Source organism: Cydia pomonella, chromosome 1 (assembly GCF_033807575.1).
Source record: "Cydia pomonella isolate Wapato2018A chromosome 1, ilCydPomo1, whole genome shotgun sequence".
NCBI lineage: Eukaryota > Metazoa > Arthropoda > Insecta > Lepidoptera > Tortricidae > Cydia > Cydia pomonella.
Window position 1 is genome coordinate 13,833,863 of NC_084703.1, and position 24,796 is coordinate 13,858,658.

The 24,796-nt window shown below is 37.6% G+C and overlaps 1 protein-coding gene across 1 annotated transcript; it reads left to right on the forward strand.

Annotated features, from left to right (window-relative positions):
* Window positions 1–5,518: 5,518 nt before the first annotated feature.
* Window positions 5,519–20,776, forward strand: LOC133515948 (juvenile hormone esterase-like). The gene is made up of 10 exons (XM_061848602.1): window positions 5,519–6,182; window positions 13,575–13,727; window positions 14,413–14,560; window positions 14,907–15,101; window positions 15,449–15,645; window positions 16,513–16,669; window positions 18,014–18,186; window positions 19,064–19,214; window positions 19,952–20,078; window positions 20,404–20,776. The coding sequence occupies exons 1-10, from the start codon at window positions 5,940–5,942 to the stop codon at window positions 20,588–20,590; spliced, it is 1,731 nt and encodes a 576-aa protein (XP_061704586.1). The 5' UTR covers window positions 5,519–5,939; the 3' UTR covers window positions 20,591–20,776.
* The last annotated feature ends 4,020 nt before the right edge of the window (window positions 20,777–24,796 follow it).

A 24,796-nucleotide genomic window follows, 5' to 3' on the forward strand; every position in this document is an offset into this window, starting at 1 on the left:
ACCCGGTTCTACCACATAACCTCACATCGTGTATTTTTTAGATATTTTTTATTTCCTCCTTAGTTTAAAATAAATAGTATTGTTTATGTATATTATAAATTAATATGTTTTCTTAGTTTCGTTCACTGTAGAAAAATACACGCAAGGTCTCCTTTACTCCCCCCTCCCCCAACGCGATCTTTTGTGATTTTTGCATGACCCCTCCCCGACCCCCTATCGAACGTCGCGTGATTTGTGCACAAGCTCTATGTAGCTATTTGGTTTTCGAAAATAGAAATGAATTTTTATTATTCTCACATCACGAACGAAATCGTATTTGCTACTCATTTTATTCAGGGGTCGGATCTTTCGTAGCACTATACTACGCTTGTTTAGCATTAGGATGAGGATAATCAATCTTTTTTATTGAAAAACGCTTTTAATAATATAGTAAGTATAAGGGTCAAATACATTTCATGAAAATGTCCCTTCTGTGGACAAAACAGTGAAAGTTAACGCCCCGGTAAAATGTTTATCACGTTTTTCTTATTTGAGTCTCATGTACTGAAAAAATGTATCCCACCTGTACCTAGTTGGTTACTAAGTTCTGTTACTCGATTTGCAACCTCTTTATTTCCATTAAAACAAATGCTACCGAAAAAATAAAAAAAAAGACATAATGTCGTGGATTTGTGAGCTATAATTATATACCACACATAACGCTTATCTCATCGTATCTATAATGAATTGGGGCCTAAAAGAGAATCGTATCGCAGTAATTGCGTTCCACAAATGTGGGCACCCGCCAAACATGATTTTGAAGTTGCTTGAAAACCTAAAAATCAGCAAACAATTTGTTTATCGCACAATTAATAGATACAATAGTACTCAGAGCTTCGATGACCGCAAGAGGTCTGGAAGACCACGCACCGTTCGGACCCCAGCTCTAATAAAGGCAGTGAAGGCGAAAATTGCAAGAAACCCCGTCCGGAAGCAAAAGTTGGCAATACAGATGTCTGTGAAGAGAAGCTCCCTAAAAAAAGTTATCAATGAAGACCTTGGACTACACGCTTACCGCAGACAAAAAGGTCATCATTTGCTTAATGGACGATTAAAGACTATGAGGCTAGAGAGAAGTCGCGTGCTATTGAAGCCGTACGCACAAAATGGCCACCGAAAAATACTATTTACGGATGAAAAAAATTTTACCATTGAAGAATGTTGTAACCGCCAGAATGAAAGAGTGTATGCAAAAAACAGTCAAGAGGCGATTGCGGCTGTTCCGAGAGTGCAACGAGGCCATCATCCATCTTATGTGATTATTTGGTTGGGTGTGTCATACTCAGGGCTAACACAGGTTCACTTCTGTGAAAAAGGTGTGAAAACTGGGGCCAAAGTTTACCAGGAAACCGTTCTCGAACCAATAGTGAAGCCCTTAAGCCACACCCTATTTCAAACCCAGCCATGGGTCTTTCAACAGGACTCAGCTCCTGCACATAAGGCAAAAACAAAATTGACTTTATTGCCCACGAAGACTGGCCGTCCTCCAGCCCGGACCTTAACCTCCTGGATTATGCCATATGGCAGGTTATTGAGGAGAAAGCCTGTACTAAACCCCACACAAATCTTAACTCCCTCAAGCGGGCCCTAGTTAAGATGAAAGTTGACATGACAATCGTGCGTGCCGCAATTGATGACTGGCCTCGTCGTTTGAGGGCCTGAGTCAAGACCAGAGGAGGATTTTGAATGATATTGTCATATGTAATTCCTGATTTTGTGTACTTCATTTTAATATACATATAGATTTATTCAACTTTCGTTCGTATATTTTATGTAGATAAAGATTATTGCAGTAACAGAATTTAGTAACCAACTAGGTAAGGATGTAGCGTTAAAATTAGCTTTTGATTATCTAAACTTTGCCATGTCTACAGAAAAGACGCAAACAAGTTAACTGTAACGCAGTACATGCTACTATGGAAGTATGGAGGCTACAATCCCATGTCTATGTGTATAAGTTATCCAACTATAAATATCAAGTCCAACTCTACCTTTATTAGTTAAATAATGAATGTATTTATGTATAAGTAACTACAAAATATCGATGTTTTTAATACACATTCTTACAAATATAATTTGTTTTCTAAGGAAATAAATAAGGCTTGATATTTTCGTATCAATTTACTTTTCAAATTAGGTAGTTCTAGCAAGCACTAATATGTTATACATATACCTAAATACAGGGTACTTGGTATCTAAAAGCTTTAAGAGGTTGATATTATATCTATTATTGAATAAATTTTTAATAGACGAGATAAAGTTTTATTTTTTAATAATTAAAATTGAAGACTTTCAAACTTCCAAATATCCAGAATTTGATAATTTTAGTGTCAACAGTACCACAACAAACGTGAAGTTGTAAACAAAATCTCTTAAATATTTCATATAATTCAAGGAATAAAATATGGAGGCATTCGAAGCATTGCGCCTCAAGAATTGTTACGAGCTATGATGTCCGATAGCGAAACCCTATTTTATTACATGCCAGGCATTTTACTTCTAAGAACTCTGTGATAATTCTAAACATATCTTGTTATTATGTATGACCTATTAGTAGTTCACCCCGAACGGACAGCTCGTGGTTCGCCAAAAACTATACCGGGTGTGGCCTGTAACACGAGCAGATAATTAAAACATAGATTGTACACCTCAAACGGTGATGCTGGCTGTACACACTCGTCGAGACACCCCGAGACAGTCAGAGAACAAGTGTGTACAGTCACCATCAAAAGTAGCGGATCAAACAAGGTTTCAAAAGTATCTACCATTCTGTGACAGTTTAACAAAATGTGGTGGTTCTATATGTAGAACAATTGAGACGTTAAAAGATATACTTTTGAACGTAAATTTTAGAGATTTATCAATATTTGAAAAAGTTATCCGGAATATCAGATACTTTTGACGCGTTATTGATGCTGACCCTACATGATGCTTCTTTCTCGTCTCGCTCTTAAATGTCTCGTCTCGCCCTTCTCCGATTGGGTTAGAGCTCGGAGCGGTGCCGAGATTCTTGGCGAGTGTGTACAACCGGCATGACACTTTAGTTCAATAACTTTTAAAAATTATCAAGTCCTTAGACTTTCTATTTTTTAGTTAAACAAATAGGCAAATGTGCATAATCAGTACCTAATTAAAGTAAGTCTTTTTACTACGAAGGGAAAACTTTTTTGCGATAACTCAAAAACAGCTTAACTGATCATGTCCGCTATAGTTTTCATTTAATGTCTTTCTTAAGCTCTACTTCCACGATTTTTTTCATATTTTTTGGACCTATGGTTCAAAAGTTAGAGGGGGGGGACACATTTATTTTTTCTTTCGGAGCGATTATCTCCGAATATATTCACTTTATCAAAAAATGTTTCTTAAAAACCCCTATTAGTTTTGAAAGACCTTTCCAACGATACCCCACACTCTAGGGTTGAAGCGAAAAAAAATATTCACCCCCACATCACGTGTAGGGGAGGTACCCTAAAAAAAAAAAATTTTTAGATTTTATTGTACGACTTTGTCGGCTTTATTGATTTATATATCCATGCCAAATTTCAGCTTTCTAGTACTAACGACCACGGAGCAAAGCCTCGGAAAGACAGACAGAGTTACAGGCGTACATAGGCTACGGAAACTGCTTACCATCAGGCGGGCCGTATGATTGATTGCCACCGACGTAGTATAAAAAAAATACTTGTTAAATAAATAAATCAATGTCATATTCTGAATATTGTTACACATATTAAGAATTCACAATTTTTTTATACAGCGAGGTGTAACCGTGGAACCACATAACTTTGGAGGAGAAATATTACAATGAAAAGACTTAGAATACGATACATAATATTTTCCATGCCTATTCTAGATTATAGTACATACATAAGAGTCATGACCATATTAAAGTTGGTAATCGTAAAGTTACTTAAGATGAATGAAAAATGTATGCAAATGTGGCAATGTGGTTTTTTTGGCCCGCCTGTTTTAAGATCCAGTTTTTAGAGTAGATACTATTTTACTCTACTTTTTCCCACACACACAAAGAAAAGTACATATATGAACGTTATACGTGCCATAGAAAAGTAATACAATAAATGGAACAATAAATTCCAAAAAATAAAATAAAAGATCTCATAAAGCGGGCAATGTTGTTAAGTTTTATAGTTTCATAGTAACATTATTAAGTGTTTTTAATGTCTCGAACTAAATTACTAAAATATTACTACTACTAAAATGGGAATAAACACGCATACTGGTGATTTATACACGGAACCGAGGGAACAGGGAAGAAGTCTTCAGTACTAGTTTTTTCGACATTATAAAATTCCGGGGAATTTCAGAAACGGGAGTTCCCCCGAACCATACCCTATACTCGAAGTTTCTACAGTCTGAATGTCATTTTAACTATTTTAAGAGTTCATGGACTGCAATTTCTGTATAGGTTGTTCGATATATACGTATTTGTTTTAGCAACCATTAGTTGTTTTGGTTTTTTCGTATCTTACGAAGCTCAAGATTTTGCAGCGAAAATGGACACAGCGTTTATGTAATTACGTAGAATGTATTAAATTTAAATACCCATAACCACAGTACGCAACGCGTGACGATTGAAGGGCAACGCGTCAACAAATTACACCACAACATAGAAGGCCCAGCTGCGTTGCCGCTACCATTGCGTTATCATATTCAAGGAAAAGGGAGAAGGGCAATCATCAAGCACACTTTGGTTGTATTTAATCAAACGCACAATACAATTACCAAATAATTAAAAAGGTCCCAGTATATGTAAATAAAAACTAAGAGCCACATAATCATTAATTAAAGGTATACAGGAACATATTAAATACTCGTGTTTAAAAACCTACTCCTCTTTGGTGCTAAGTAGAAAAGTAGCTAATCGGACTGTCAATTCATAAGAAATCGAAAAAAGAAAATTAGGTACTTACTTCTTTATAAGTTTTGCTGCATTTCCTTGTATAGTTTTTATTCGATTAAAATTACATTAAAATAGGTGGCTGATCTCTATAATTTTATTATAGCGAACAATTTTATTTTATGTGTTCAATTCGAAGTACTTATCCCTAACTGTGGAAAGAGCGTTTTTATACGTGTATTTCATAAAATCGCTCGGTTTCGGAATTCTCCATAATTTTTTAAATTAAACTCATGTTTTATAAGCGTACTGTTGTCATTTACTCTGGTAGAGATAAGACAATTGGTCTAACTGTGTACTTCATTATAGTGACAGATTATAGATGATAGTCAAAAGATTTGAATCCTTAAATATGACACTATTATGATATGTGCCATGTTTAAGGTGGCATAAATTAGTAAATAAGATAACGGCCACGTCAGTGGTACCGCAAATCCAACATGTTATTTTTAGTATTGTCTAGGTGTTTTCCGTCATTTATAAAACAATAGATATCTACAAATAATAGCCATACTTAAACCAAGATATTCGAGTTAGTTTTTGACCCTGATTAGGAGGTTCTAGACTATAGTTGAGACTATAGACATTATACAACATCATATAGGTAGTATTTTTAACGCGGGAATAGCAAATTCTATTTGTCATGATAATAAATAAGTACCTAATATTACGGATAGATTGTGAAAACGTGGTGAAAACTATATGCAACATAGTTTTTTTGCACCTACGTAGTAACGCAATTGTTAAGGTAGCGCAATGCATCGATATGATTTTAGTCAGAATTCAGTATTGTGCGCGTGTCTGTTAGTGTAGCGCACCAGCATGCATTATGCACAACGACCATAGTGACGGTGTACTCGCTATGATCTAAGTTTATTTTCCTAAAGCCGACCCGCCGACGTATAAGCGAAGGAGTTGGGCGTTTTGTTTCCACTTTGTTTTTTGCATTCGAGGTAGAACGGTCATCTCTGATCTCGCCAGCATGCCAAACCAGTTCGCATTATTTAGCAACTTAACTGTTAATAAATCATTATCGGTATTAATTAGTTTAGCAATTGCAGCTACTTTGCAGGGTGTTAGTGTGAGTGCCGATGATTCGCCAGTGGTGGAGACTCCCCTCGGGCCGGTGAGGGGTCACTCTCTGAAAACACGGGGCAAAAGAACTATTTCAGCCTTTACGTCTATTCCATATGCATACCCTCCTGTCGGAGACTTAAGATTTAAGGTAAGTTTTTTTTTCTAATATTATTTTTTTGTAGTTTATTAAGCGGAACCCAGGCTGCCATGAGCCGTGATAAAAGCCGGGACAAACGCGAGGAGGATGAGTTACTTTTTTGAATTTGAATATTGTTTGAATCAGTTGAGTGTACATATTTCTTAAGCATTTTATGCGAATGATATTGATAAAGTTTTGAACGTATGCATTAAAGTGTACCTATGTGACTATGTATTTTAAACGGATTATAGCGATCTTTCACGATTTTAACCCATTATTTAAAGGAATGTATTTTAATGTACGTTCTTAGTCGCGATTCCGTTCGTCCGAATCGTCAGAAAGAATAAGTAAATGTATAAAGTCCAGATCCATTTAGTTACAGTAATTATACGAACTCTAGGCAAAATATGTAATTCAAGTACCTTTCCTTTTATAATGTATATTTTTTTAAATCAGTACTGACTCTTGTGCATAAATTTTACATTTAACCGGAAACATTAAGACTGGATTATTTTTTTTGCTTTACAATTTTTTTATTATCCGTTTAGACGACCACGTGTGAGTTACTATAAATGTATGATACTGGAACTATGAAGAGTTCGCAGTAAGTTCGGTTCTCCATTCAAACGTAGTTATGCTCTTATTTTAATTTAATTTTACGACTCTAGCTATGTACATTGCTCTACGCCTGTAATACCATATCATAATTAAAATCTGTAGTTAAAATAAAACAGCGAATTTAAGTTTTTCATACAAATCTTGTTTTTGCTTTGTTTTGTTAGTTTTATAAGCTGTAGCAATATGTATAAACTAATTACAGGCATAGATATACCTCGTCATTGTATGTGGAAAGTTTCATTATAATCCAACCCGTAGTCTTAAAATGAGAACGAAATCCGTTTGTGGAAAAGTGAAATTCGGCCGAGCTTGCTGCGGACTCTTAAATACATACGGCGAGAAACATTTAAACTAAAATAAAACACGTTCTGTTAATTGTGGTCAAGCCGCATTAGATGTGGCACGTGTGATTCGCTTGTTTCATCGAATCTAAATCGTCTACTGTTTATAATACGAGTATAACGACTATCGGATCAGGCGTGGTTATTATATATAACCTATTTTAATATCAGCGCATCGTATAACAATACTTAGGCTACGGCATAAACCAGGGATCGGAACCGGTTTTTTGGAAAAACTTTGAAATAAACATATATTTCGGTTTATTTTATACTCCAAATATAGGACTCGGTTGTGTTTTTAGATAACGACTTCGTATTATTAGATTGCCCAATTAGAAATGAAATAATTAACAAAGAACGAAAAAATACCGTTTTCGTTCCCATAGAAAAAATACCGGTTTCCGATCCCTGGCATAAACCCTAATTAAGTTAACACGTTCAATATGTATCGTTGTAGTTATTAACCTAGATTATAAATCGCTTATTTAATCTCACACCATTGTTTGTATAGGTATATCGGTTAGTCAAGTTTTAGTGTCTGCGTTGACTTAAGATATTGCCACAGATCTTGGGAATCTTAAATCCGCAGCGTTACTTAACTGTGAGTTTTTTAGTCAACTTATGGCGCCGCTGCTGTCGGCGTATTCCTTGAATCCCGTCCGCACATGCTGCTACTCTGGTCATCTAGTTAATAATATTATTTACGTGTTTGGGAGAGATTCTAGTTATGTCCAATGTATGAAAGTGGATGGTGGTCACAAGTTATAAGATCATAGGTGCACATATGTCGTCCTGTCAGCGGGCTCTACTTCAGTAGGGCTAAGATGGTCGGCTCTTTATCATTTGTCACCATGCCTGTCACGTTCTAACAAGTATAAAAGTGCGAAAGTGACGGGCATAGTGACAGGTGATAAAAATGGAACCATGCTGCCACCGCAGCACACGTTATAGGAAGTCAGTTGTAATTTTTTCAGAAGGTGTTTTTTATATTGCCACTATAAAATTGACATTACAGTTATAAAATTAAGGGGGCTTCCGTATACAAATGTAATTGATTGTTGTTTTTTTAATATCTGTCGTGCGTCGGGCTCTACCTCATGATCTTATAGTAAGACAAACGGTGACATTCAAATATGACGCGCAAAGCGGTGATGGAAAACTTTCTGGCATCAGTGAATTCAGTTAACAAAAATACTCAAAATTTCCTCTAAATCGTCTCATGATTCGGTGCCGTTACTACAAGTACCTATGTAGTGACAGAATGACATCGACTTATATTACGCTCTCCACACGAGATACCTACTCAGGTTCAATTACGTATTTGTTTTAACAAATAGCTATGACATTTTTCAATGGCAAGAATATATGAGTGTAAATATTATGACATAAAAAATAAAATATGTTGTGTAATTTATTTTATGTTCCTACATTTAAAACAAATGTTTGATGGATTGTGTAAATGCTTAAACGAGATATACTTCTTAAACAGAGTGATGCGTCTAAAAGGACATCCAAATAATGATAAGACAAATTTAATGCTTGTGATTTTATCTTACACAATAGTAAGTTTATTTTTGACCTCCATAAAAACTTGAAATTGATTTACAAGATACCTAACATAGGAAATTATTTTGTATTAATAAAATATGACAAATAGTTACTTAATTTATTTCGGTATTTAATAGGTACTGAATTTGCCTCCAGACAATCATAAAGTGTAATTAGATTTTTGAACTTTACAGAACTACTAAAATTTAACTTAACTTTAATTGTGGCTGCAATGCTGCTTGCGGTCGTGGTTGACTGTAGTGTCATAAGTTGATGAAGTATGATTTTCAATGAAATACGTTCAGATCGCAGCGGCAATCTTGCGGTATAAGCAATACGGTTTCCCGCAACCACAGACCGCAACGCAAGGCGTTGGTGACAATTTTTATAGTTTTAGTTTATTTATCTTTCAATACAATATTCATAGTTAAACCTTCATATGTCTAAGCATTGCGCATGAATTTAAAAATCCATTGTAATAATACAATAGGTTTAAATTCGTTCGCGCTGATCACTGCTTAGACATACGAAGGGTTAATGTAAAAGAAAAAAATAAGCAATTGCTTCTCGTATAGTGATAAGGACACTGACATTAATTTTGACATGGACCATTTTCAAAATTGGCAAAAACTGGGAACATTTTCTTTTTTAATGTTGCATGCACCTTAGCAGAAATAATACCTACATACAGGCCGATCAGAAATATGTGATCTTGAGGCGCTTTTTTTCTCATGCATAGGGTGACAGTTCAGTTTAGTATGAAAAATTTAGTTCCAATAAAATTCCGCAAAATGGCGCATCATCATATACCACTGGTCAGGCTTTACGAAAGTTGAGGTTACAACTTTGAATAGATATGGTATGGTTATTTCAAATTCCACTCGAATAACTAGGTACTTTAGAGACAGACGGACTCATGACGACTCATTTGGAATCTTAATCTTTGTATTAAGCTTTAGCTCTAAAATAGTACTTACTGTAAGGATTTTTAAGCGTTGGTATGCTATGCCATATCCCTAATATATTGGTATGTTCTCGTATATTGACGACAAAGTGGTACTTTATAAATAGAAATAGATGTTATATACGAAAAAAAACACTAAAACCAAAAGGAAAATGTTCTTGCCCATCCAACGTAAACCGGTCTGGCACTTCTACCATCACAGGCTTCTTATTTCAACCTAGAATTAGAGCTGTAATGAGAAAACCTTGAGAACTACGCAAATTATATACGGAGTATTGCGTTCCCTGATCCCTGCACATTTGCACAGGGATAAGATTGTAATAACAGATAGGTAAATGAACCTTTAAAAATTAGGTAAGGTTACGATTTTTAGAGCTTCGTATGAAATGTATTAGCTGATTATAGTTTAATTCCTTTTTGGGCATAATGTTCAAAATGATCACATCAAATCACACCTATTTATTAAAAAAAAAAAAAGATCCTGTGCAGATAATATGAATACCTCCCCAACTCAAACATTTCTGTCGCTGAGTGTTGATTGCTGTCATTGCTGTTCTCTAATATCCAAAATTAAGATAAGACTTGGTGATCAATCTTTGTCTGTCGACAATTTACGAAAACCATAAATAGGTATTGGGTGTCAAGGATAACATGTTATGCCATATTTGCTAGATAAATAAGGTTTTTTTTTATAGCATATTGTCATGTAGGAACGGTGGCGTAACATTGATCGAAAGCATGTCTTATAGGATCAATGAGTAATTTTGTATATTGGTAATTCCTTAATAATCGATCACGAGCAGTTTTATTACGCAGTAACTTGTTTGTACTTCTTAACGATCTACAAATGCAAACTGCCCAATTTAATTTTTTAATTACTATTTGAAAATCAAACATGCTGGATTTATTAAAAATAACTTAGTTAACTTAGTTGAAATTTCACAGCCTGCGTAAATATGTTTGCCACGTCTGTATATATCGCGGACATTGACCTATGAGTTTATTCGTTTTATAGGTCGCATATCGGATTGCATATACGATTATGCGCTTATATGCCTTGAAGCTTGCGATATTGCTCTGTAATGTCACAAATTAATGGTGCTTTTACCACAGCTACGCGAGAAAAAACAAGCAGGTACTATTCATGCGGGTAATTTTAATTGCCAAACAGTAATTTGCATCTTGATCTAACTCTAATTCGTCTTGAATGTAGGTAAGTTATATATTTAGCTGTAAGTACCTACATAACTATAGAAATGCGGTAAGTATACATTTCATTTACTAATTTTTTTTGCTACTTGGGTATATCAAGGCAATTAAATGAATCGGGTTTAGTTACGCGTTTAATCTCAGTTGCTCACTTTTTATTATATTTATACATAGCTAAACTATATTAACTTCATCGATTCGAAACCTGATTTCATGACTTTTATGACTTTTGTTCGATGGAAAAAAATCACGAACATAATAGTATTTTATGCAACAGTTGTATAAGAAGGGTCAAAAAAGGCGAGTGGCGTGAGTCAACAACAAAAATAAATCTTAATTTAGGTAAACAAATTACAGCAAAAGTATATAGCCAAGACGCACGAGCATACCTTGTTACGCGCCCGGCCCGCCCCGGGCCGCGGCCGGCCGGTCGGCGACACCTCCTCGTAACTCATGAGGCCCTGGTACTTGCTACTTGCTAAATAAAATTTTTGGACAGTTTTTTCTCAATTTTGGCCACCGTAGCCTACGGAGACTAACAAGCAACGCTAAGCGGTCTTCGTAGTCTATGGGTGTTGCTATATTACGGGTGTCACATGCGTGTTTCTGACTTATGTAGTAATTATTTTTACTATGCAACCAAATGAATATTTTGTAAGTTGGCAGCAATGCACTTAGTTTAAAACTGTATTCGTTTTGGTTTTGTTAGGTTGGTAGCCATTAATCGCAGTAACGTTATAGCGATTAAAAGCACAAGAGCTTTTATGAGGAATAGACAATATAGACTTTTCTTGAAACCTTTTATGTATGTTCTTATATTCGTGTTAATGAATGCATAAATAACAGATAACAGTAGAGGAGTAGGAAAAGATATTTTATTATTCAAGTAGGCATATATTACAATGCGCTTATGAATGTCAAATAAAGCTACACCGGCTCTAACCCTACAACTCTGACCCGAGAAGATTTAAATCCCCCTCAATTGGAGAATTTAAATCCCCCCACATAGATCTAAAACGCACCTTAAAAACAAGTTTCTGGCAAAAATATCATTTTTGGTACAAACTTTTGTCGCTGATTGTACTTTTCTTTTCACAGACAGCTAATACTCATCGATACAATTCTAAAAACCCAAAACACAATAGTTAAGGTTGCGTCGTTTTATCACAAAGTTCCTATGGCCACCTCCTATCTCCATAATTAAATCAGCTCGATGGTATATTGCATTGTCACCCGACTTACATATGTAATTGTATGCCAATATTTACTTGCCAGATTTCACCCGTACAAATATAGATAGGTACATACGTTGCAAGTTAAATAAAAAGCTTGTAATTTGTAGCAATTTAGGCAAAAAAGCTAAATATATGAAAATTCCTTAAAAATGTAAATTTTATATTTGATCGAACTCAATTCACATGGATTACTTTTTTTTTGTTAAAACTAACAAAAAAATAAAATTCATACATATGATTGATATTCATATTATAGTGACAGTGAGAGAATAACCTGAACTTACTGGGCCTTAACCCCATTTAGACGGTTCAAAATGCATGCGATTTTTGTCACATTGCGGTATTCGGACGATCGACTGAATTTATTGTGCTCTACATAGCAATGTATCGAATATAACATGCAATTTTTAACCATCTACCTAAGGGTGTCCGCTAGCTGGCGCTGGTGCACGAAATCGGACGGAAGCTACCAGATGCCCTAAATGGGGCCTTAATTATAAATAAATAAATAAATAATAAATAAATATTATAGGACATTATTACACAAATTGACTAAGTCCCACAGTAAGCTCAATATGGCTTGTGTTGAGGGTACTTAGACAACGATATATATAATATATAAATATTTATAAATACTTAAATACATAGAAAACACCCATGACTCAGGAACAAATATCCATGCTCATCACACGAATAAATGCCCTTACCAGGATTTGAACCCGGGACCATCAGCTTCGTAGGCAAGGTCACTACCCACTAGGCCAAACCGGTCGTCATAATTACTTTTTAAGGTTCCATAATAGAGTCTGTGCGGAAAGAGAAGAGTCGTGGAATGTATGGGGCGCAACACATTCCACGACTCTTCTCTTTCCGAACAGACTATACTAAAAAGATAAAAAGGTTCCGGACCAAAAAGGTAAAAAAGAACCCTCATGGTGAGATACTTTCTGTCACATTCCTCAATAACTCGAGAACTACGTACGCTATCGATTTGAGAAATGAGAATATGAACATATAGCTAACCAAACGTATAGTGAATAATTTACAATTAGTTTTTTAAATTTAGTTTGAAAAATGCCCAAGATGGATAGGGCAAAATTTTAAAGTCCGTGTACAGTGAGCTGCGAAATTGCATGGAGAAATTATGAATGAATTCATTGATAAAGTCGCCATGCACTTTTACTAATTCTTATTATTAATTCTTACTCTTATTAGATAAAGACTACACGATCTTGACGTGTCTCTTTATCACAAAACACTATAAAAAATAAATCACAGCAAATATGTAACAATTATACATATAGCATACCTATATGTTCATTTACATGCTTTTGGTTTATTAAGTAATAGCTAGTTACTATTTTTTTAGGGTTTTTAAATAAAATGTAGTCTTGTCGAATGCTAAAAAAACGAGGTACCTATAGTAGTCAGCTGGACACCGAATAGAAACACTAAAAACTTCTACTTTTCATTGTATTGTTTTTAGGCCCCTGTACCAGTGAATAAATGGAGCGACACATTAGATGCCACAAAGTCAAGTCCTGCATGTGTACAGAGAAATCCTTATGTTCGACAACCTGTCATAGTAGGCCAGGAAGACTGCCTGTATCTCAACATTTACACTCCATATACCAGTGAAGTAAGTTACTTATACTTTGCATAAATACGTAAGGATAAAATTGATTTAGTGGTGATTTTTGGACAGGTACTTAGGGTATGTACAGCCGCCACCAGATAAATTGGAGCGGCCGAGGTGCTCAAACATATCTGAACACGCACTCACGCCTTGAAAACATAGGCGTGCTCAAATATTTGTTAACATCTTGACCGTTCCGATATATCTGATTGCGACTGTACATACTAATACGAGTAATGTAAATAGTTAATAGAGCCTTGCTTGACTCGATAAATTGATCGACGTTTACATATGGCTAACATATGACTAGTAGCTAATTAATACTTATTGAGCAGTAAAATGATCACAAAAGTATATGGTAAATATGTCTAATATAGGTGGTTACCCAAATACATACATAACCGTAATTCACATTTTTGGGTCAAATTGTGCCCCCGAACGCATGAAGATCGTGATTGTGATTTCGCTACGCGCCATTTGCGACAAAAAAGTACCTAACAGAGGACTGAACCTGCATCATATAAGTATGCCGCGTCGAATGAATTTTGCTTGTTAATCGATAGTGAGCTAACGCTCATAATTTATATTTTTTGCATATAAACTAATTTCCACTAACTCATTTTCACATTGGTAAAAACAAAAAATACACCACCATTACACCTACTGACCTGTTTTCTGGAAATCGTAGGAGCTCGCCAACGTGCACGAGCCATTACCAGTGATGGTGTTCATCCACGGAGGAGGCTGGATGTGTGGAGATTCCTCCACTGCTATGTACGGACCGCAACATCTTTTGGATAGGGACGTTCTCTTAGTGGGGATTAATTACAGATTAGGTAATGATACGTGTTTACTTTTTTAAATTATTATTAACTATAGTAAGATTTACTCAGGCTATGCCATCATGTACATCAAATACCTACAAAAAATATGACGTATGTTTATAACGGCGCTTGGATGTATTTTATTCAGTATATTCTTATATTCGGTGTAATTTACGAGACATTATGTACGAGTATGTACGAATTAATTATGTTTATATATTTATCTGGTTACACGAAAACAATCACACACTCAAAAACACACAAATCTGCTCACAAATATATGATATCCTGGTTTCCGAATGCATATTCGCTTCGCTTTGATTCCCTGATTAATAAGAATAATGTCACAATATTACAGGACCCCTCGGATTCCTATCTACGCAGGATCATCACTGCCCCGGCAACAACGGCCTTAAAGACCAACAAGAGGCTCTGAGGTTCATTCAAAAAGTCATCTCTAGTTTTGGAGGTGACAAAGATTCCGTTACCATATTTGGGGAAAGCGCTGGTGGTGCGAGCACGTACTTTCACATGTTGTCCAAATCTAGTAGAGGTAAGTGCTAAATTTTGGAGCTTATAAGTGTCTACAAGAAATTTCATTAGAGATAATATTTTGACTGTTTGGATGATGTTTGCACGTATTTCTTTAATCGTGTAATCGGTACTCTCGCACTCACATATAAAGTGACGTGAATGATACAAACAATGAAATAAAAGTTCGACCGTATTTGGATCGCTAGAGTCGCAAGACTATTGTAAATCAAGAAGTAAATAAGTGCAAATGACGGTACCGGACTTCGGTACTTAGTTCAATTTACAGAGCAATTCAAACAGTATTAATACGGGTGGTAAAATGAATTGTTAACATGGTTTCCATACGTATAAATGTATATATTTCAGGTCTGTTCCACAAAGCGATATCGGAGTCGGGTGTGGCTACAGTGCCGTGGGCGGAGGCACCTCCTGGAGAGCCGTTAAAGCAAGCCTTCCGCTTGGCGAAATTTCTCGACTGCCCCCAAACACCCTCGGATGCCATGCTCAAGTGCCTTCGCACTAAGGATAGCTACGATATTATCAACACAGAATTTCAGTTCTACGTTAGTATCATGATGGATTTTTGTTATATTTACTTTGTGACGCAAAAACAGGGGTGTTATTCGTTTGACGCCAATGTTTGTCTGTCTGTCTGTCTGTGGCATCGTAGCTCTCCAACGGATGGACCGATTTCGATGCGATTTTTTACCTTTTTTTTACATTTATTTATTTTATTTGATATATCAAGATTGCCCTTTGCCTATATAAAAAAGTGCAGCAGTGAACGGTACGCTTGCATTAATGTTATAATGATAGATTTAGATTTATTTATTTCATAATACCGATAACATTATAAATTGCAGGCATGTCAATCTACAAGTATCATAATATGATCGTCAAAACAGATATACAAAAACATGATCAATAAAATATCCATTCAAAAAATGAATAATTACAGAATACTATGATTTCTAAATAATATCAAGATAGTATCTCCTGTAGAGGATCGTTAAAATCTATACATCGTTCATAAATTCACTAACAGAATATAACGGTCTATCCAACAAAAAATCTCTTAATCGGCGTTTGAATGCTTGATCACACAGTTCAATTTTTATATTATAACGGCCGGAAGTCGTTCATAATAAGTAGGTCCTATACACACATACACGAGGGTTGTTTTGAGCTAAGGCCATACGGCGAGGAACAGTCCTGTCCTTACAGGTCTCAGCTATCCCGTAAAATATTAATGAGTGGAAATGCGCATAGTACACGGATCTTAAGGCGTCCCGAGATATAAGGGATTTTAATTCTCGCAGTGCAAAAACGGCACCACTTAATGTAATAAATGAGATTATTTAGATTTGCGTTATAATAGTTATGATAGCCGAATTATTCACACATTAATCTAAAATATTGTATGATTTAAGACTTGGGACTACGAGCCAATGACTCCGTTTAAAGCAGTCGTTGAACCGGACCTCCCTGGTGCGTTCTTGACAGTGGCTCCGAGAAGCAGTCATGATATTGCTTCCGTACCGTGGATGACTGGCCTGAACAGCGCAGAAGGATGCCTGAAATCTGTTTGTGAGTATTTGCTGACATGTAAACCAGGAAGGTGATTGACAAAGAATGCTTTACAACGTCGCAAGCGTCGGCCTTTTAACGTATTCACATTTTTAATCAACAAACAAATTTGTGGTAGACGTAGACATGTGTGTGTATGTGCATGTTTGTTTTACGCAAGCCGGAAGTAGTTTAGAGCGATTGATGACCTTCTAGAACCTTGAGCGTAGCGAGGTAGCGAATCTCTACCGACTCAAAAGGCACAAGATGCAAATGATGCAATTAACGCGTCCGATATAACATAAATAACTAAGCGTCACCGTCAAAATTATCTGCACTGTCTCTTCGCACTGTAACTTCCAAGATTACTCCCTTAACAATAGAGTTGCGTCGCTCACTAAGAGAGTTCTGCTGTTGATTGGACTTTTATGTTATTAAACAACGATCTTTACACATATACTCATGAATACTAATAGCCCGGACCCGTGTATTCCGACATACTTCATCGTGTACAATCTTAATTATCTAAGTAGGTACAGAATTTTGGTATCTCAATACGATTATGTCTCATTTTAGTAAATTTTATTAGCATCACTTTTTACTTTTTTTTTAATTATTTATGAAGATGCAAAGCAAGCAAAAATGGTTGTTCATTTACTGGACCTAGGTGCTTTATTGTCATAGGCCTGTACACGCTATATAAGTACACGTACCTATTCTCAAAGTACAGTCAGCATCAAGAGTAGTATTCTGTAACGGCTTAACAATAAGTAATGTTTTAAACGTGAATTCTAGAGATTTATTTATATTTGGAAAAAATATCCAAGATGTAGATGCAAGTATCTGACTTTTGCCGCGTTATTTCATCCGCTACTATTGATGCTGACTGTACATCTACAAGATGGTTTTTTCTAAAGTCCATTAATTTCAAGGGTGTATTCCTGAGCTTAAATTAAGTTACGCTCTCAAAGAAGCCGGTATTCTAATTAACGCCATTTTGGAGATAATCTGATCAATAAATTATTTGTATCTGATAAGGTCCCTAAGATTATTTAGAAGTTTACGATTCACTTTACATTGGACACATTGTTAGCATAAGTATTTACAACCAAATTTGCTTGAACCGCAAATAACTAAAGAATAAATTTCCTCGACCGTACCTATACTATCTCGGAAGATCGATATTTAAAATGCCTCTGATGTGTTTTCAATTGTTTCATGGATTTAAATATAATGACCGTGTTACAAAAACGCTTTTAATTACTTTATACGAAAAAAAAATTACTTTCCGAATTTAATGGAGTTTAAAAAAACACTGTGTATAAGCGGCGGTATGGAATATTAATATTTTTATATTAATTCCAGGGATTACTGCGAATCGGACGAGATTTAGTGAATTTAGATCTGGTTTTGAGACCATAGCGCCTGTCACATTCTACTACGACAACTCACCATTCGCTGATATAATCAATAAAAAGGTCAAAGAGCACTATCTCGATGAAAACGATGAAGATAAATACAAACAAGGTTTACTAGACGTAAGTGCTTCTTTTTAGGGTGTCCTTCATAGTTTTGTCATATCAATCTGTCCGTCCGTCTGTCCCTTCGTAAGTCACAACTATTTTACTCGAAAACTATAATACCTATACACTATTGAAATTTGGAACTTACGGGTATTTTGTGAGACGCTGGCTAATTCAGATGTTAAATTTAGATTGGGGGTACATGTAACTAAAAGTAATAAAAGAAACCTACTTTAAGATTTTTTAATTCAGTGAATATTTTTGGAAATAATTGCTTCGGAAGTCCAAAACAATAATTGTAATTTTTTTTTAATAATATAGAAAATATAGCAAAAAAATGCTTGCCACAAAAATTGTACTGAACGTGATTGAGTTTTTCCTAAAAATCGTATATTTTTATTTAAATTATATTTTAAGTGTCCCGAAGCCATGCCATGCCATTTTCATATCGTATCGTACGGAACCTTCCATTATGTATGACCCGACACGTAAATGGAAAATTTCGTTATCTGCCCTTCTATCATTCTTGCATATTCGATCGATAGAGAAGAGAAGCATACGTAAATAACTAGATTTTGATTTTCGCGTTTCGCGATAGGCTCTCTCTGTAAAGTATCAATGTATCAATGTCATAGTGAAACGTCTTAAAAAACTGTTTAAGGCATAGTATGGATAAGTTACTCTATGGTTTACAATATGTGTCAGTGCTGCCCTCTGGCGACAGAACATTGTAGTAATACTATTACCATTCAGAGGTTGTCTGGGATTCTTTATCGATAAAAGCTGTTGATTAACCGATTTGATCAATTGTGTGTGTTTATTAATTGAATGTAATAATGTTCTTTCTAAATCTTTGTAAATTAGTATGTATAGTATAATGACTTGCTTTCAGATTTATAGTGATTCATATTTTGCATACCCTGCCGTAGAGGCGGTCGAGCAGTTCACCCATCTCACTGACAGCCCTGTCTATCTCTACGAGTTGGCATATCGAGCCAACAACAGCTTTTCTCAGATATTTGGAGATCCTCTTGGAGACTACGGTTAGTAGTAATATATATTTAAAAAAACTTGAATGCTATATGATTAGTTGCCTAATTATAGTACATTACAATACAAGTGCGAAAAAAAGGAAATAATTATAAAAAACGATAGGATATAGTTATTTACAGTAAGTACATATGCTGCTACTTTACCTCATTAGTGCACTAATTGTGGTAATGGTGTCATGTTTTAATTTATAAACACGACTGAAGGGACAAACGTTTAACGGTACATATAGCCCTTTAAATTTTCGACATAGTCACGTGTCGATTTAAAACACTCTCTCCGGTCGGGTTTTAATTTACCGCTACTCGAGTTAGAGTTTCCTACTTTTCGTACTTATATCGTATTGTACTATTATTTTGCATGGGGTCAAAGTAGTTGTTTAACACCTTGTGCTATATTGATATTCGAGCAAGCAAAAGATTTCAAAAAGTGGAATCTTGAGAGTTACGAGAGCTTCAAGGCAAAAAAAAAATTCCACTCCAACGCCTGGAAAATACTTATCGTAAAACGAACATTAGAAATCTAATTTAAATCAATGTTATTAAATATTTATCATTCAAAATCATCACTCAGTCAATTCTATTAGCCTATAAGAGCAAAGTACTCAAAATTTGCATCAGATTACTTTGTCACAGATGAATAAAATACAACTTTCTTATAGTTTTTGAAGTAAAAATAAAGCCTTTACGAGCTGGTGTGGTGAAAATTAAATAACTTTACTTTTTAACAGGTGTATGTCATGCAGATGAACTGATGCACTTGTTTCCTATATATTTTCTCAGTAATGAGTTTTCTGAAGAAGATATAGAAATGAGCAAGCTAATCGTGAACTTATGGACCAATTTTGCGACCACCGGGTAAGCGCCTGTAATATTAATATTTCCCTACGTGTAGGTACTTTTTCGTAGTGAAAAATATTCTAGAAACGTATTTATTGTAGAACGTAAACATTGCAAAAACTTTAAATACATATTCATTGTGCACTTATGCGTTCATATTTATATACTGGTTTCTGATTTTTGTCCATGATCTGTTCACAAAAGGGTGACTGCTAATAGTTATTGGCCACTCTATTGCCTTGTTTCTTTCTGGCTTACTAATCTAACTATAGCAGTCACCCTAATTTTAATATAAGATCCTTGTGTGATGGAATACACAAGCCTTAAGAATCGTACTTTTTAGAAATCCGAACAAGCCGGTGAAAATTCCCTTCAAATGGTCTAAGGCGTCAAGCGCGAAGAAAATGGAGTATTTGGAGATTTCTAAAGAGTCAAGTATGAAGAAAAATTTGGCATGGAGGTCGCGGTTTTGGGGCACATTACCGCTGTGGCACAATCTTCAAAAGGGGCGCTTCATAGATGAGCTGTAGGCGATCATGAAGAATGCAACTTGCAAGCAGTTCCTCATTTCACGAATACATGAAGGCTATCGTCTTTGTTCTAGGTTTTTCGTTGTAGGTCACACTTGGAGTATGAATAAGCATGTTCGTTTACTGTACAAGTATGTATCTGTACAAGTATGCTGCCGTCATTATAGATTTTTACGTTTATTGTCATTTAATCTTATTTATTTCCCTCGCCTATTTGGCCCTTCGCATGAGTTCACAAACCTCTCTACATAGGTATTACGACTAAAGTGAGTTTTTTTTGTTTTATTTATCTTCTCGGTCAGTAAGAAACATTGACAACAAAAATTATTGACATACAGTAGAATCCGTTTATTATGACATCGAAAGGAATTGATAAACACGTCATAATAAGCGGACGTCATACAAAACGTTTTGTGAAATGAAAAACCTTTTTTATGTAAATATGTATGTACTTAAGTATTTTAATACAGAAACATAGTAAATACATATGTCTACATACATATTAAATCAAAATCAAAATTGTACATAATCAGCACATTATAACACATACAAGTGTATTTTTTACTGTAAGAAATCTGTAATTTTTGACTGCTTTTGTTTTTTCATTTTATTGTAAAAACAGTCTCTAATACTATTGTCATTATAACCGGACATAATTTATTAAAAATGGGTCATAATAAGCGACATGTCACTGTAAGGGAAGTCATTATATCCGACTTTTTTATAAAGAATTTTATATGAAAACCAAACTTCGTGGTGTAATTACGTCATAATAACCGGTTGGTCAATATAGGCGGAGTCACAATAAACGGATTCTATTGTAGTTCTATCAAGCAGAAAGCACGATACTTGGCATGCATATAGCTTTTACGTTTATAAGAATAAACTAGATTTTGCTTGGTGCGCGGGGCCCGGGGGCCCCGCGGTGTGCATGGTGCTGTTGTTAGTATTGTTGTTTTTGTAGTTGGTGCTGTTGTTGATGTTGTTATTGATGAGTTATTGTTGTAGGTGCCGTTGTTTGAGTGAAAAAGTTTGTTTTCCAAAGGGAAGAAGTGGTGCAGTTGTACTTTTGCTGCGCGTGCGAGCATGCACTCGGCCTCGCGTATGTTGTTATTAATATTGTTGTTTATGTGTTGTTGTTGTAGTGTTTGTTGTTGTTGCTGTTGTTTAGGTGTAAAAGTTTGTGTTTTCCAAAGGGAAAAGGTAAAGCAGTTGTACTTTTGCTTGCAAGGAATGGTCCGCGTGCGAGCACGCACTCCCGCAGCTCGGCCTTCGGCCTCGCGTGCTTGGGCGATCCAGTGGGACGCTCCGGGCCTTCGGCCCTACGCGGAGCTCGGCCTTCGGCCTTCGCTAGCCTCGACGCTTCGCCGTCGGGCCTTCGGCCCGCCGGCTACGCTTATTAAGACAGTTGACTTGTTGCCGGTTCGCTTTATAACTTTTCCCGTTATTTTTGTTGTCATTAATATAAATAAGATTTGTTTTCCAAAGGGGAAAGTTAATGCGGTTGTACTTCCGCTTTGGGCCGCACTCTCGCAGCTCGGCCTTCGGCCTCGCGTGCTTGGGCGATCCAATGGGACGCTCCGTGCCTTCGGCCCTACGCGGAGCTCGGCCTTCGGCCTTCGCTGGGTTTCGAAGCTCAGCGTCGGGCCTTCGGCCCGCCGCTTCGCTTATTAAAACACTTAACTTGTAACCGGTTCGTTCTATAAATGCATTTTTCCCGTTATTTTTAGTATAAAGAATATTTGTTTTCCAAAGGTGAAATGTAATGCGGTTGTACTTCCGCTTTGGGCCGCACTCTCGCAGCTCGGCCTTCGGCCTCGCGTGCTTGGCCCATCCAGTGGGACGCTCCGGGCCTTCGGCCCTACGCGGAGCTCGGCCTTCGGCCTTCGCTGGGTTTCGAAGCTCAGCGTCGGGCCTTCGGCCCGCCGCTTCGCTTATTAAGACACTCGGGGAGGGTTGGTTTCGCTTCCGGAGTAGTGCGGGAAGTTGGAGCTTAAACACGACCCAATAGTAAAAGTGTCTTGACAAGCTCACGTCGGGCCTACGGCCTTTGGCCTTCGGCCCGCCGTTTCGCTTGTCTAAGACACTTTTCCTATTGGGTCGTGTTTAAGCTCCAACTTCCCCCTCTCAGGTGACGCTTCGGGCCTTCGGCCCTACGCGGAGCTCGGCCTTCGGCCTTCGCTGGCCTCGACGCGTCGCCGTCGGGCCGTCGGCCCGCCGGCTCCGCTTATCAAGACAGTCGACTTGGTAGAACGCTTGGGAGCACCGTACGCACGCAGCTCGGCCTTCGGCCTCGCTTTTAGTTACTGGGGGCCGCACTCTCGCAGCTCGGCCTTCGGCCTCGCGTGCTTGGGCGATCCAATGGGACGCTCCGTGCCTTCGGCCCTACGCGGAGCTCGGCCTTCGGCCTTCGCTGGGTTTCGAAGCTCAGCGTCGGGCCTTCGGCCCGCCGCTTCGCTTATTAAAACACTTAACTTGTAACCGGTTCGTTCTATAAATGCATTTTTTCCCGTTATTTTTAGTATAAAGAATATTTGTTTTCCAAAGGTGAAATGTAATGCGGTTGTACTTCCGCTTTGGGCCGCACTCTCGCAGCTCGGCCTTCGGCCTCGCGTGCTTGGCCCATCCAGTGGGACGCTCCGGGCCTTCGGCCCTACGCGGAGCTCGGCCTTCGGCCTTCGCTGGGTTTCGAAGCTCAGCGTCGGGCCTTCGGCCCGCCGCTTCGCTTATTAAGACACTCGGGGAGGGTTGGTTTCGCTTCCGGAGTAGTGCGGGAAGTTGGAGCTTAAACACGACCCAATAGTAAAAGTGTCTTGACAAGCTCACGTCGGGCCTACGGCCTTTGGCCTTCGGCCCGCCGTTTCGCTTGTCTAAGACACTTTTCCTATTGGGTCGTGTTTAAGCTCCAACTTCCCCCTCTCAGGTGACGCTTCGGGCCTTCGGCCCTACGCGGAGCTCGGCCTTCGGCCTTCGCTGGCCTCGACGCGTCGCCGTCGGGCCTTCGGCCCGCCGGCTCCGCTTATCAAGACAGTCGACTTGGTAGAACGCTTGGGAGCACCGTACGCACGCAGCTCGGCCTTCGGCCTCGCTTTTAGTTACTGGGGGTTGCACGCTTGGGGGTCGGGGTGAAGGCTCCGGGCCTTCGGCCCTCCGCCGGGGTCGGCCTTCGGCCTCCCAGCCTGAAGCTCGCCCTTCGGGCTCGCTTAACCTACTTGGAAATTTGACTTTGCCCCTGTCCGCCGCCATTTTGGATTTTTCCAAAAAACTTTTTTTCATATGGTAATCTTGGCCCCCAGGCTCGCCGCATGCAAAATCTCAGCGCGCTCGGACCAACATTAAAAAAAGAAAAAAAAAAAGTCGGCCATTTTGAAATTTTTTTTGATGCAGTTTTATTTGTCTCGAGGCCCTCTATGACATTTGGTCGAGCACCCCCCACCTATCACGCACCGTTTGAGAGTTGCCATACAAAATGAAATTGACCATTTCTCCGCCATCTTGGATTTTTTCAAAAATTTTTTTTTTCCATAGGAGTCATTGGGGCTCCGAGATACCGCGACCGAAATTTCAGAGCGCTCGGACCTTTTTGAAGTTTTAGAAAAAAAAAAGTCGGCCATTTTGAATTTTTTTTTTCTTATTCAGATTCCACTCAGAGCCCTCTATGACATTTGGTCGAGCTCCCCCGACCTATCTCTCACCGTTTGGCATGTGGGGGATTCGAAAAAAATTCCCATACAAATTTTTTTTCGAGCTAAAAAAAAAAAAAAAATTTTTTTCGAACGCGGGGGCCCATATGTACCCACGTACCGGTTCTCGGCGCTCTCGGACCGTTTTGAAATTTCGGCGCCATTTTGAGTCGGCCATTTTGAATTTTTTTAAATGCCATTCCATTTGTCTCGGGGCCCTCTATGACATTTGGTCGAGCATCCCCCACCTATCTGTCACCGTTTAAAAGTTGCCATACAAAATAAAAGTGGCCATGGTGTCCGCCATCTTGGATTTTTTCCAAATTTTTTTTTTCCATACCGATCAAGAGGGCCCCGAGATTCCGTGACCGAAATTTGAGCGCGCCGGGACCGACTTGAAAATCGGCCGCCATTTTGAATCCGCCATTTTGAAAAAAAAATGGCGGCCTCCGAAACTGCCCAGGGTCCTCTATGACATTTGGTCGAGCACCCCCCCACTATCTCCCACCGTTTAGCCGGGCCG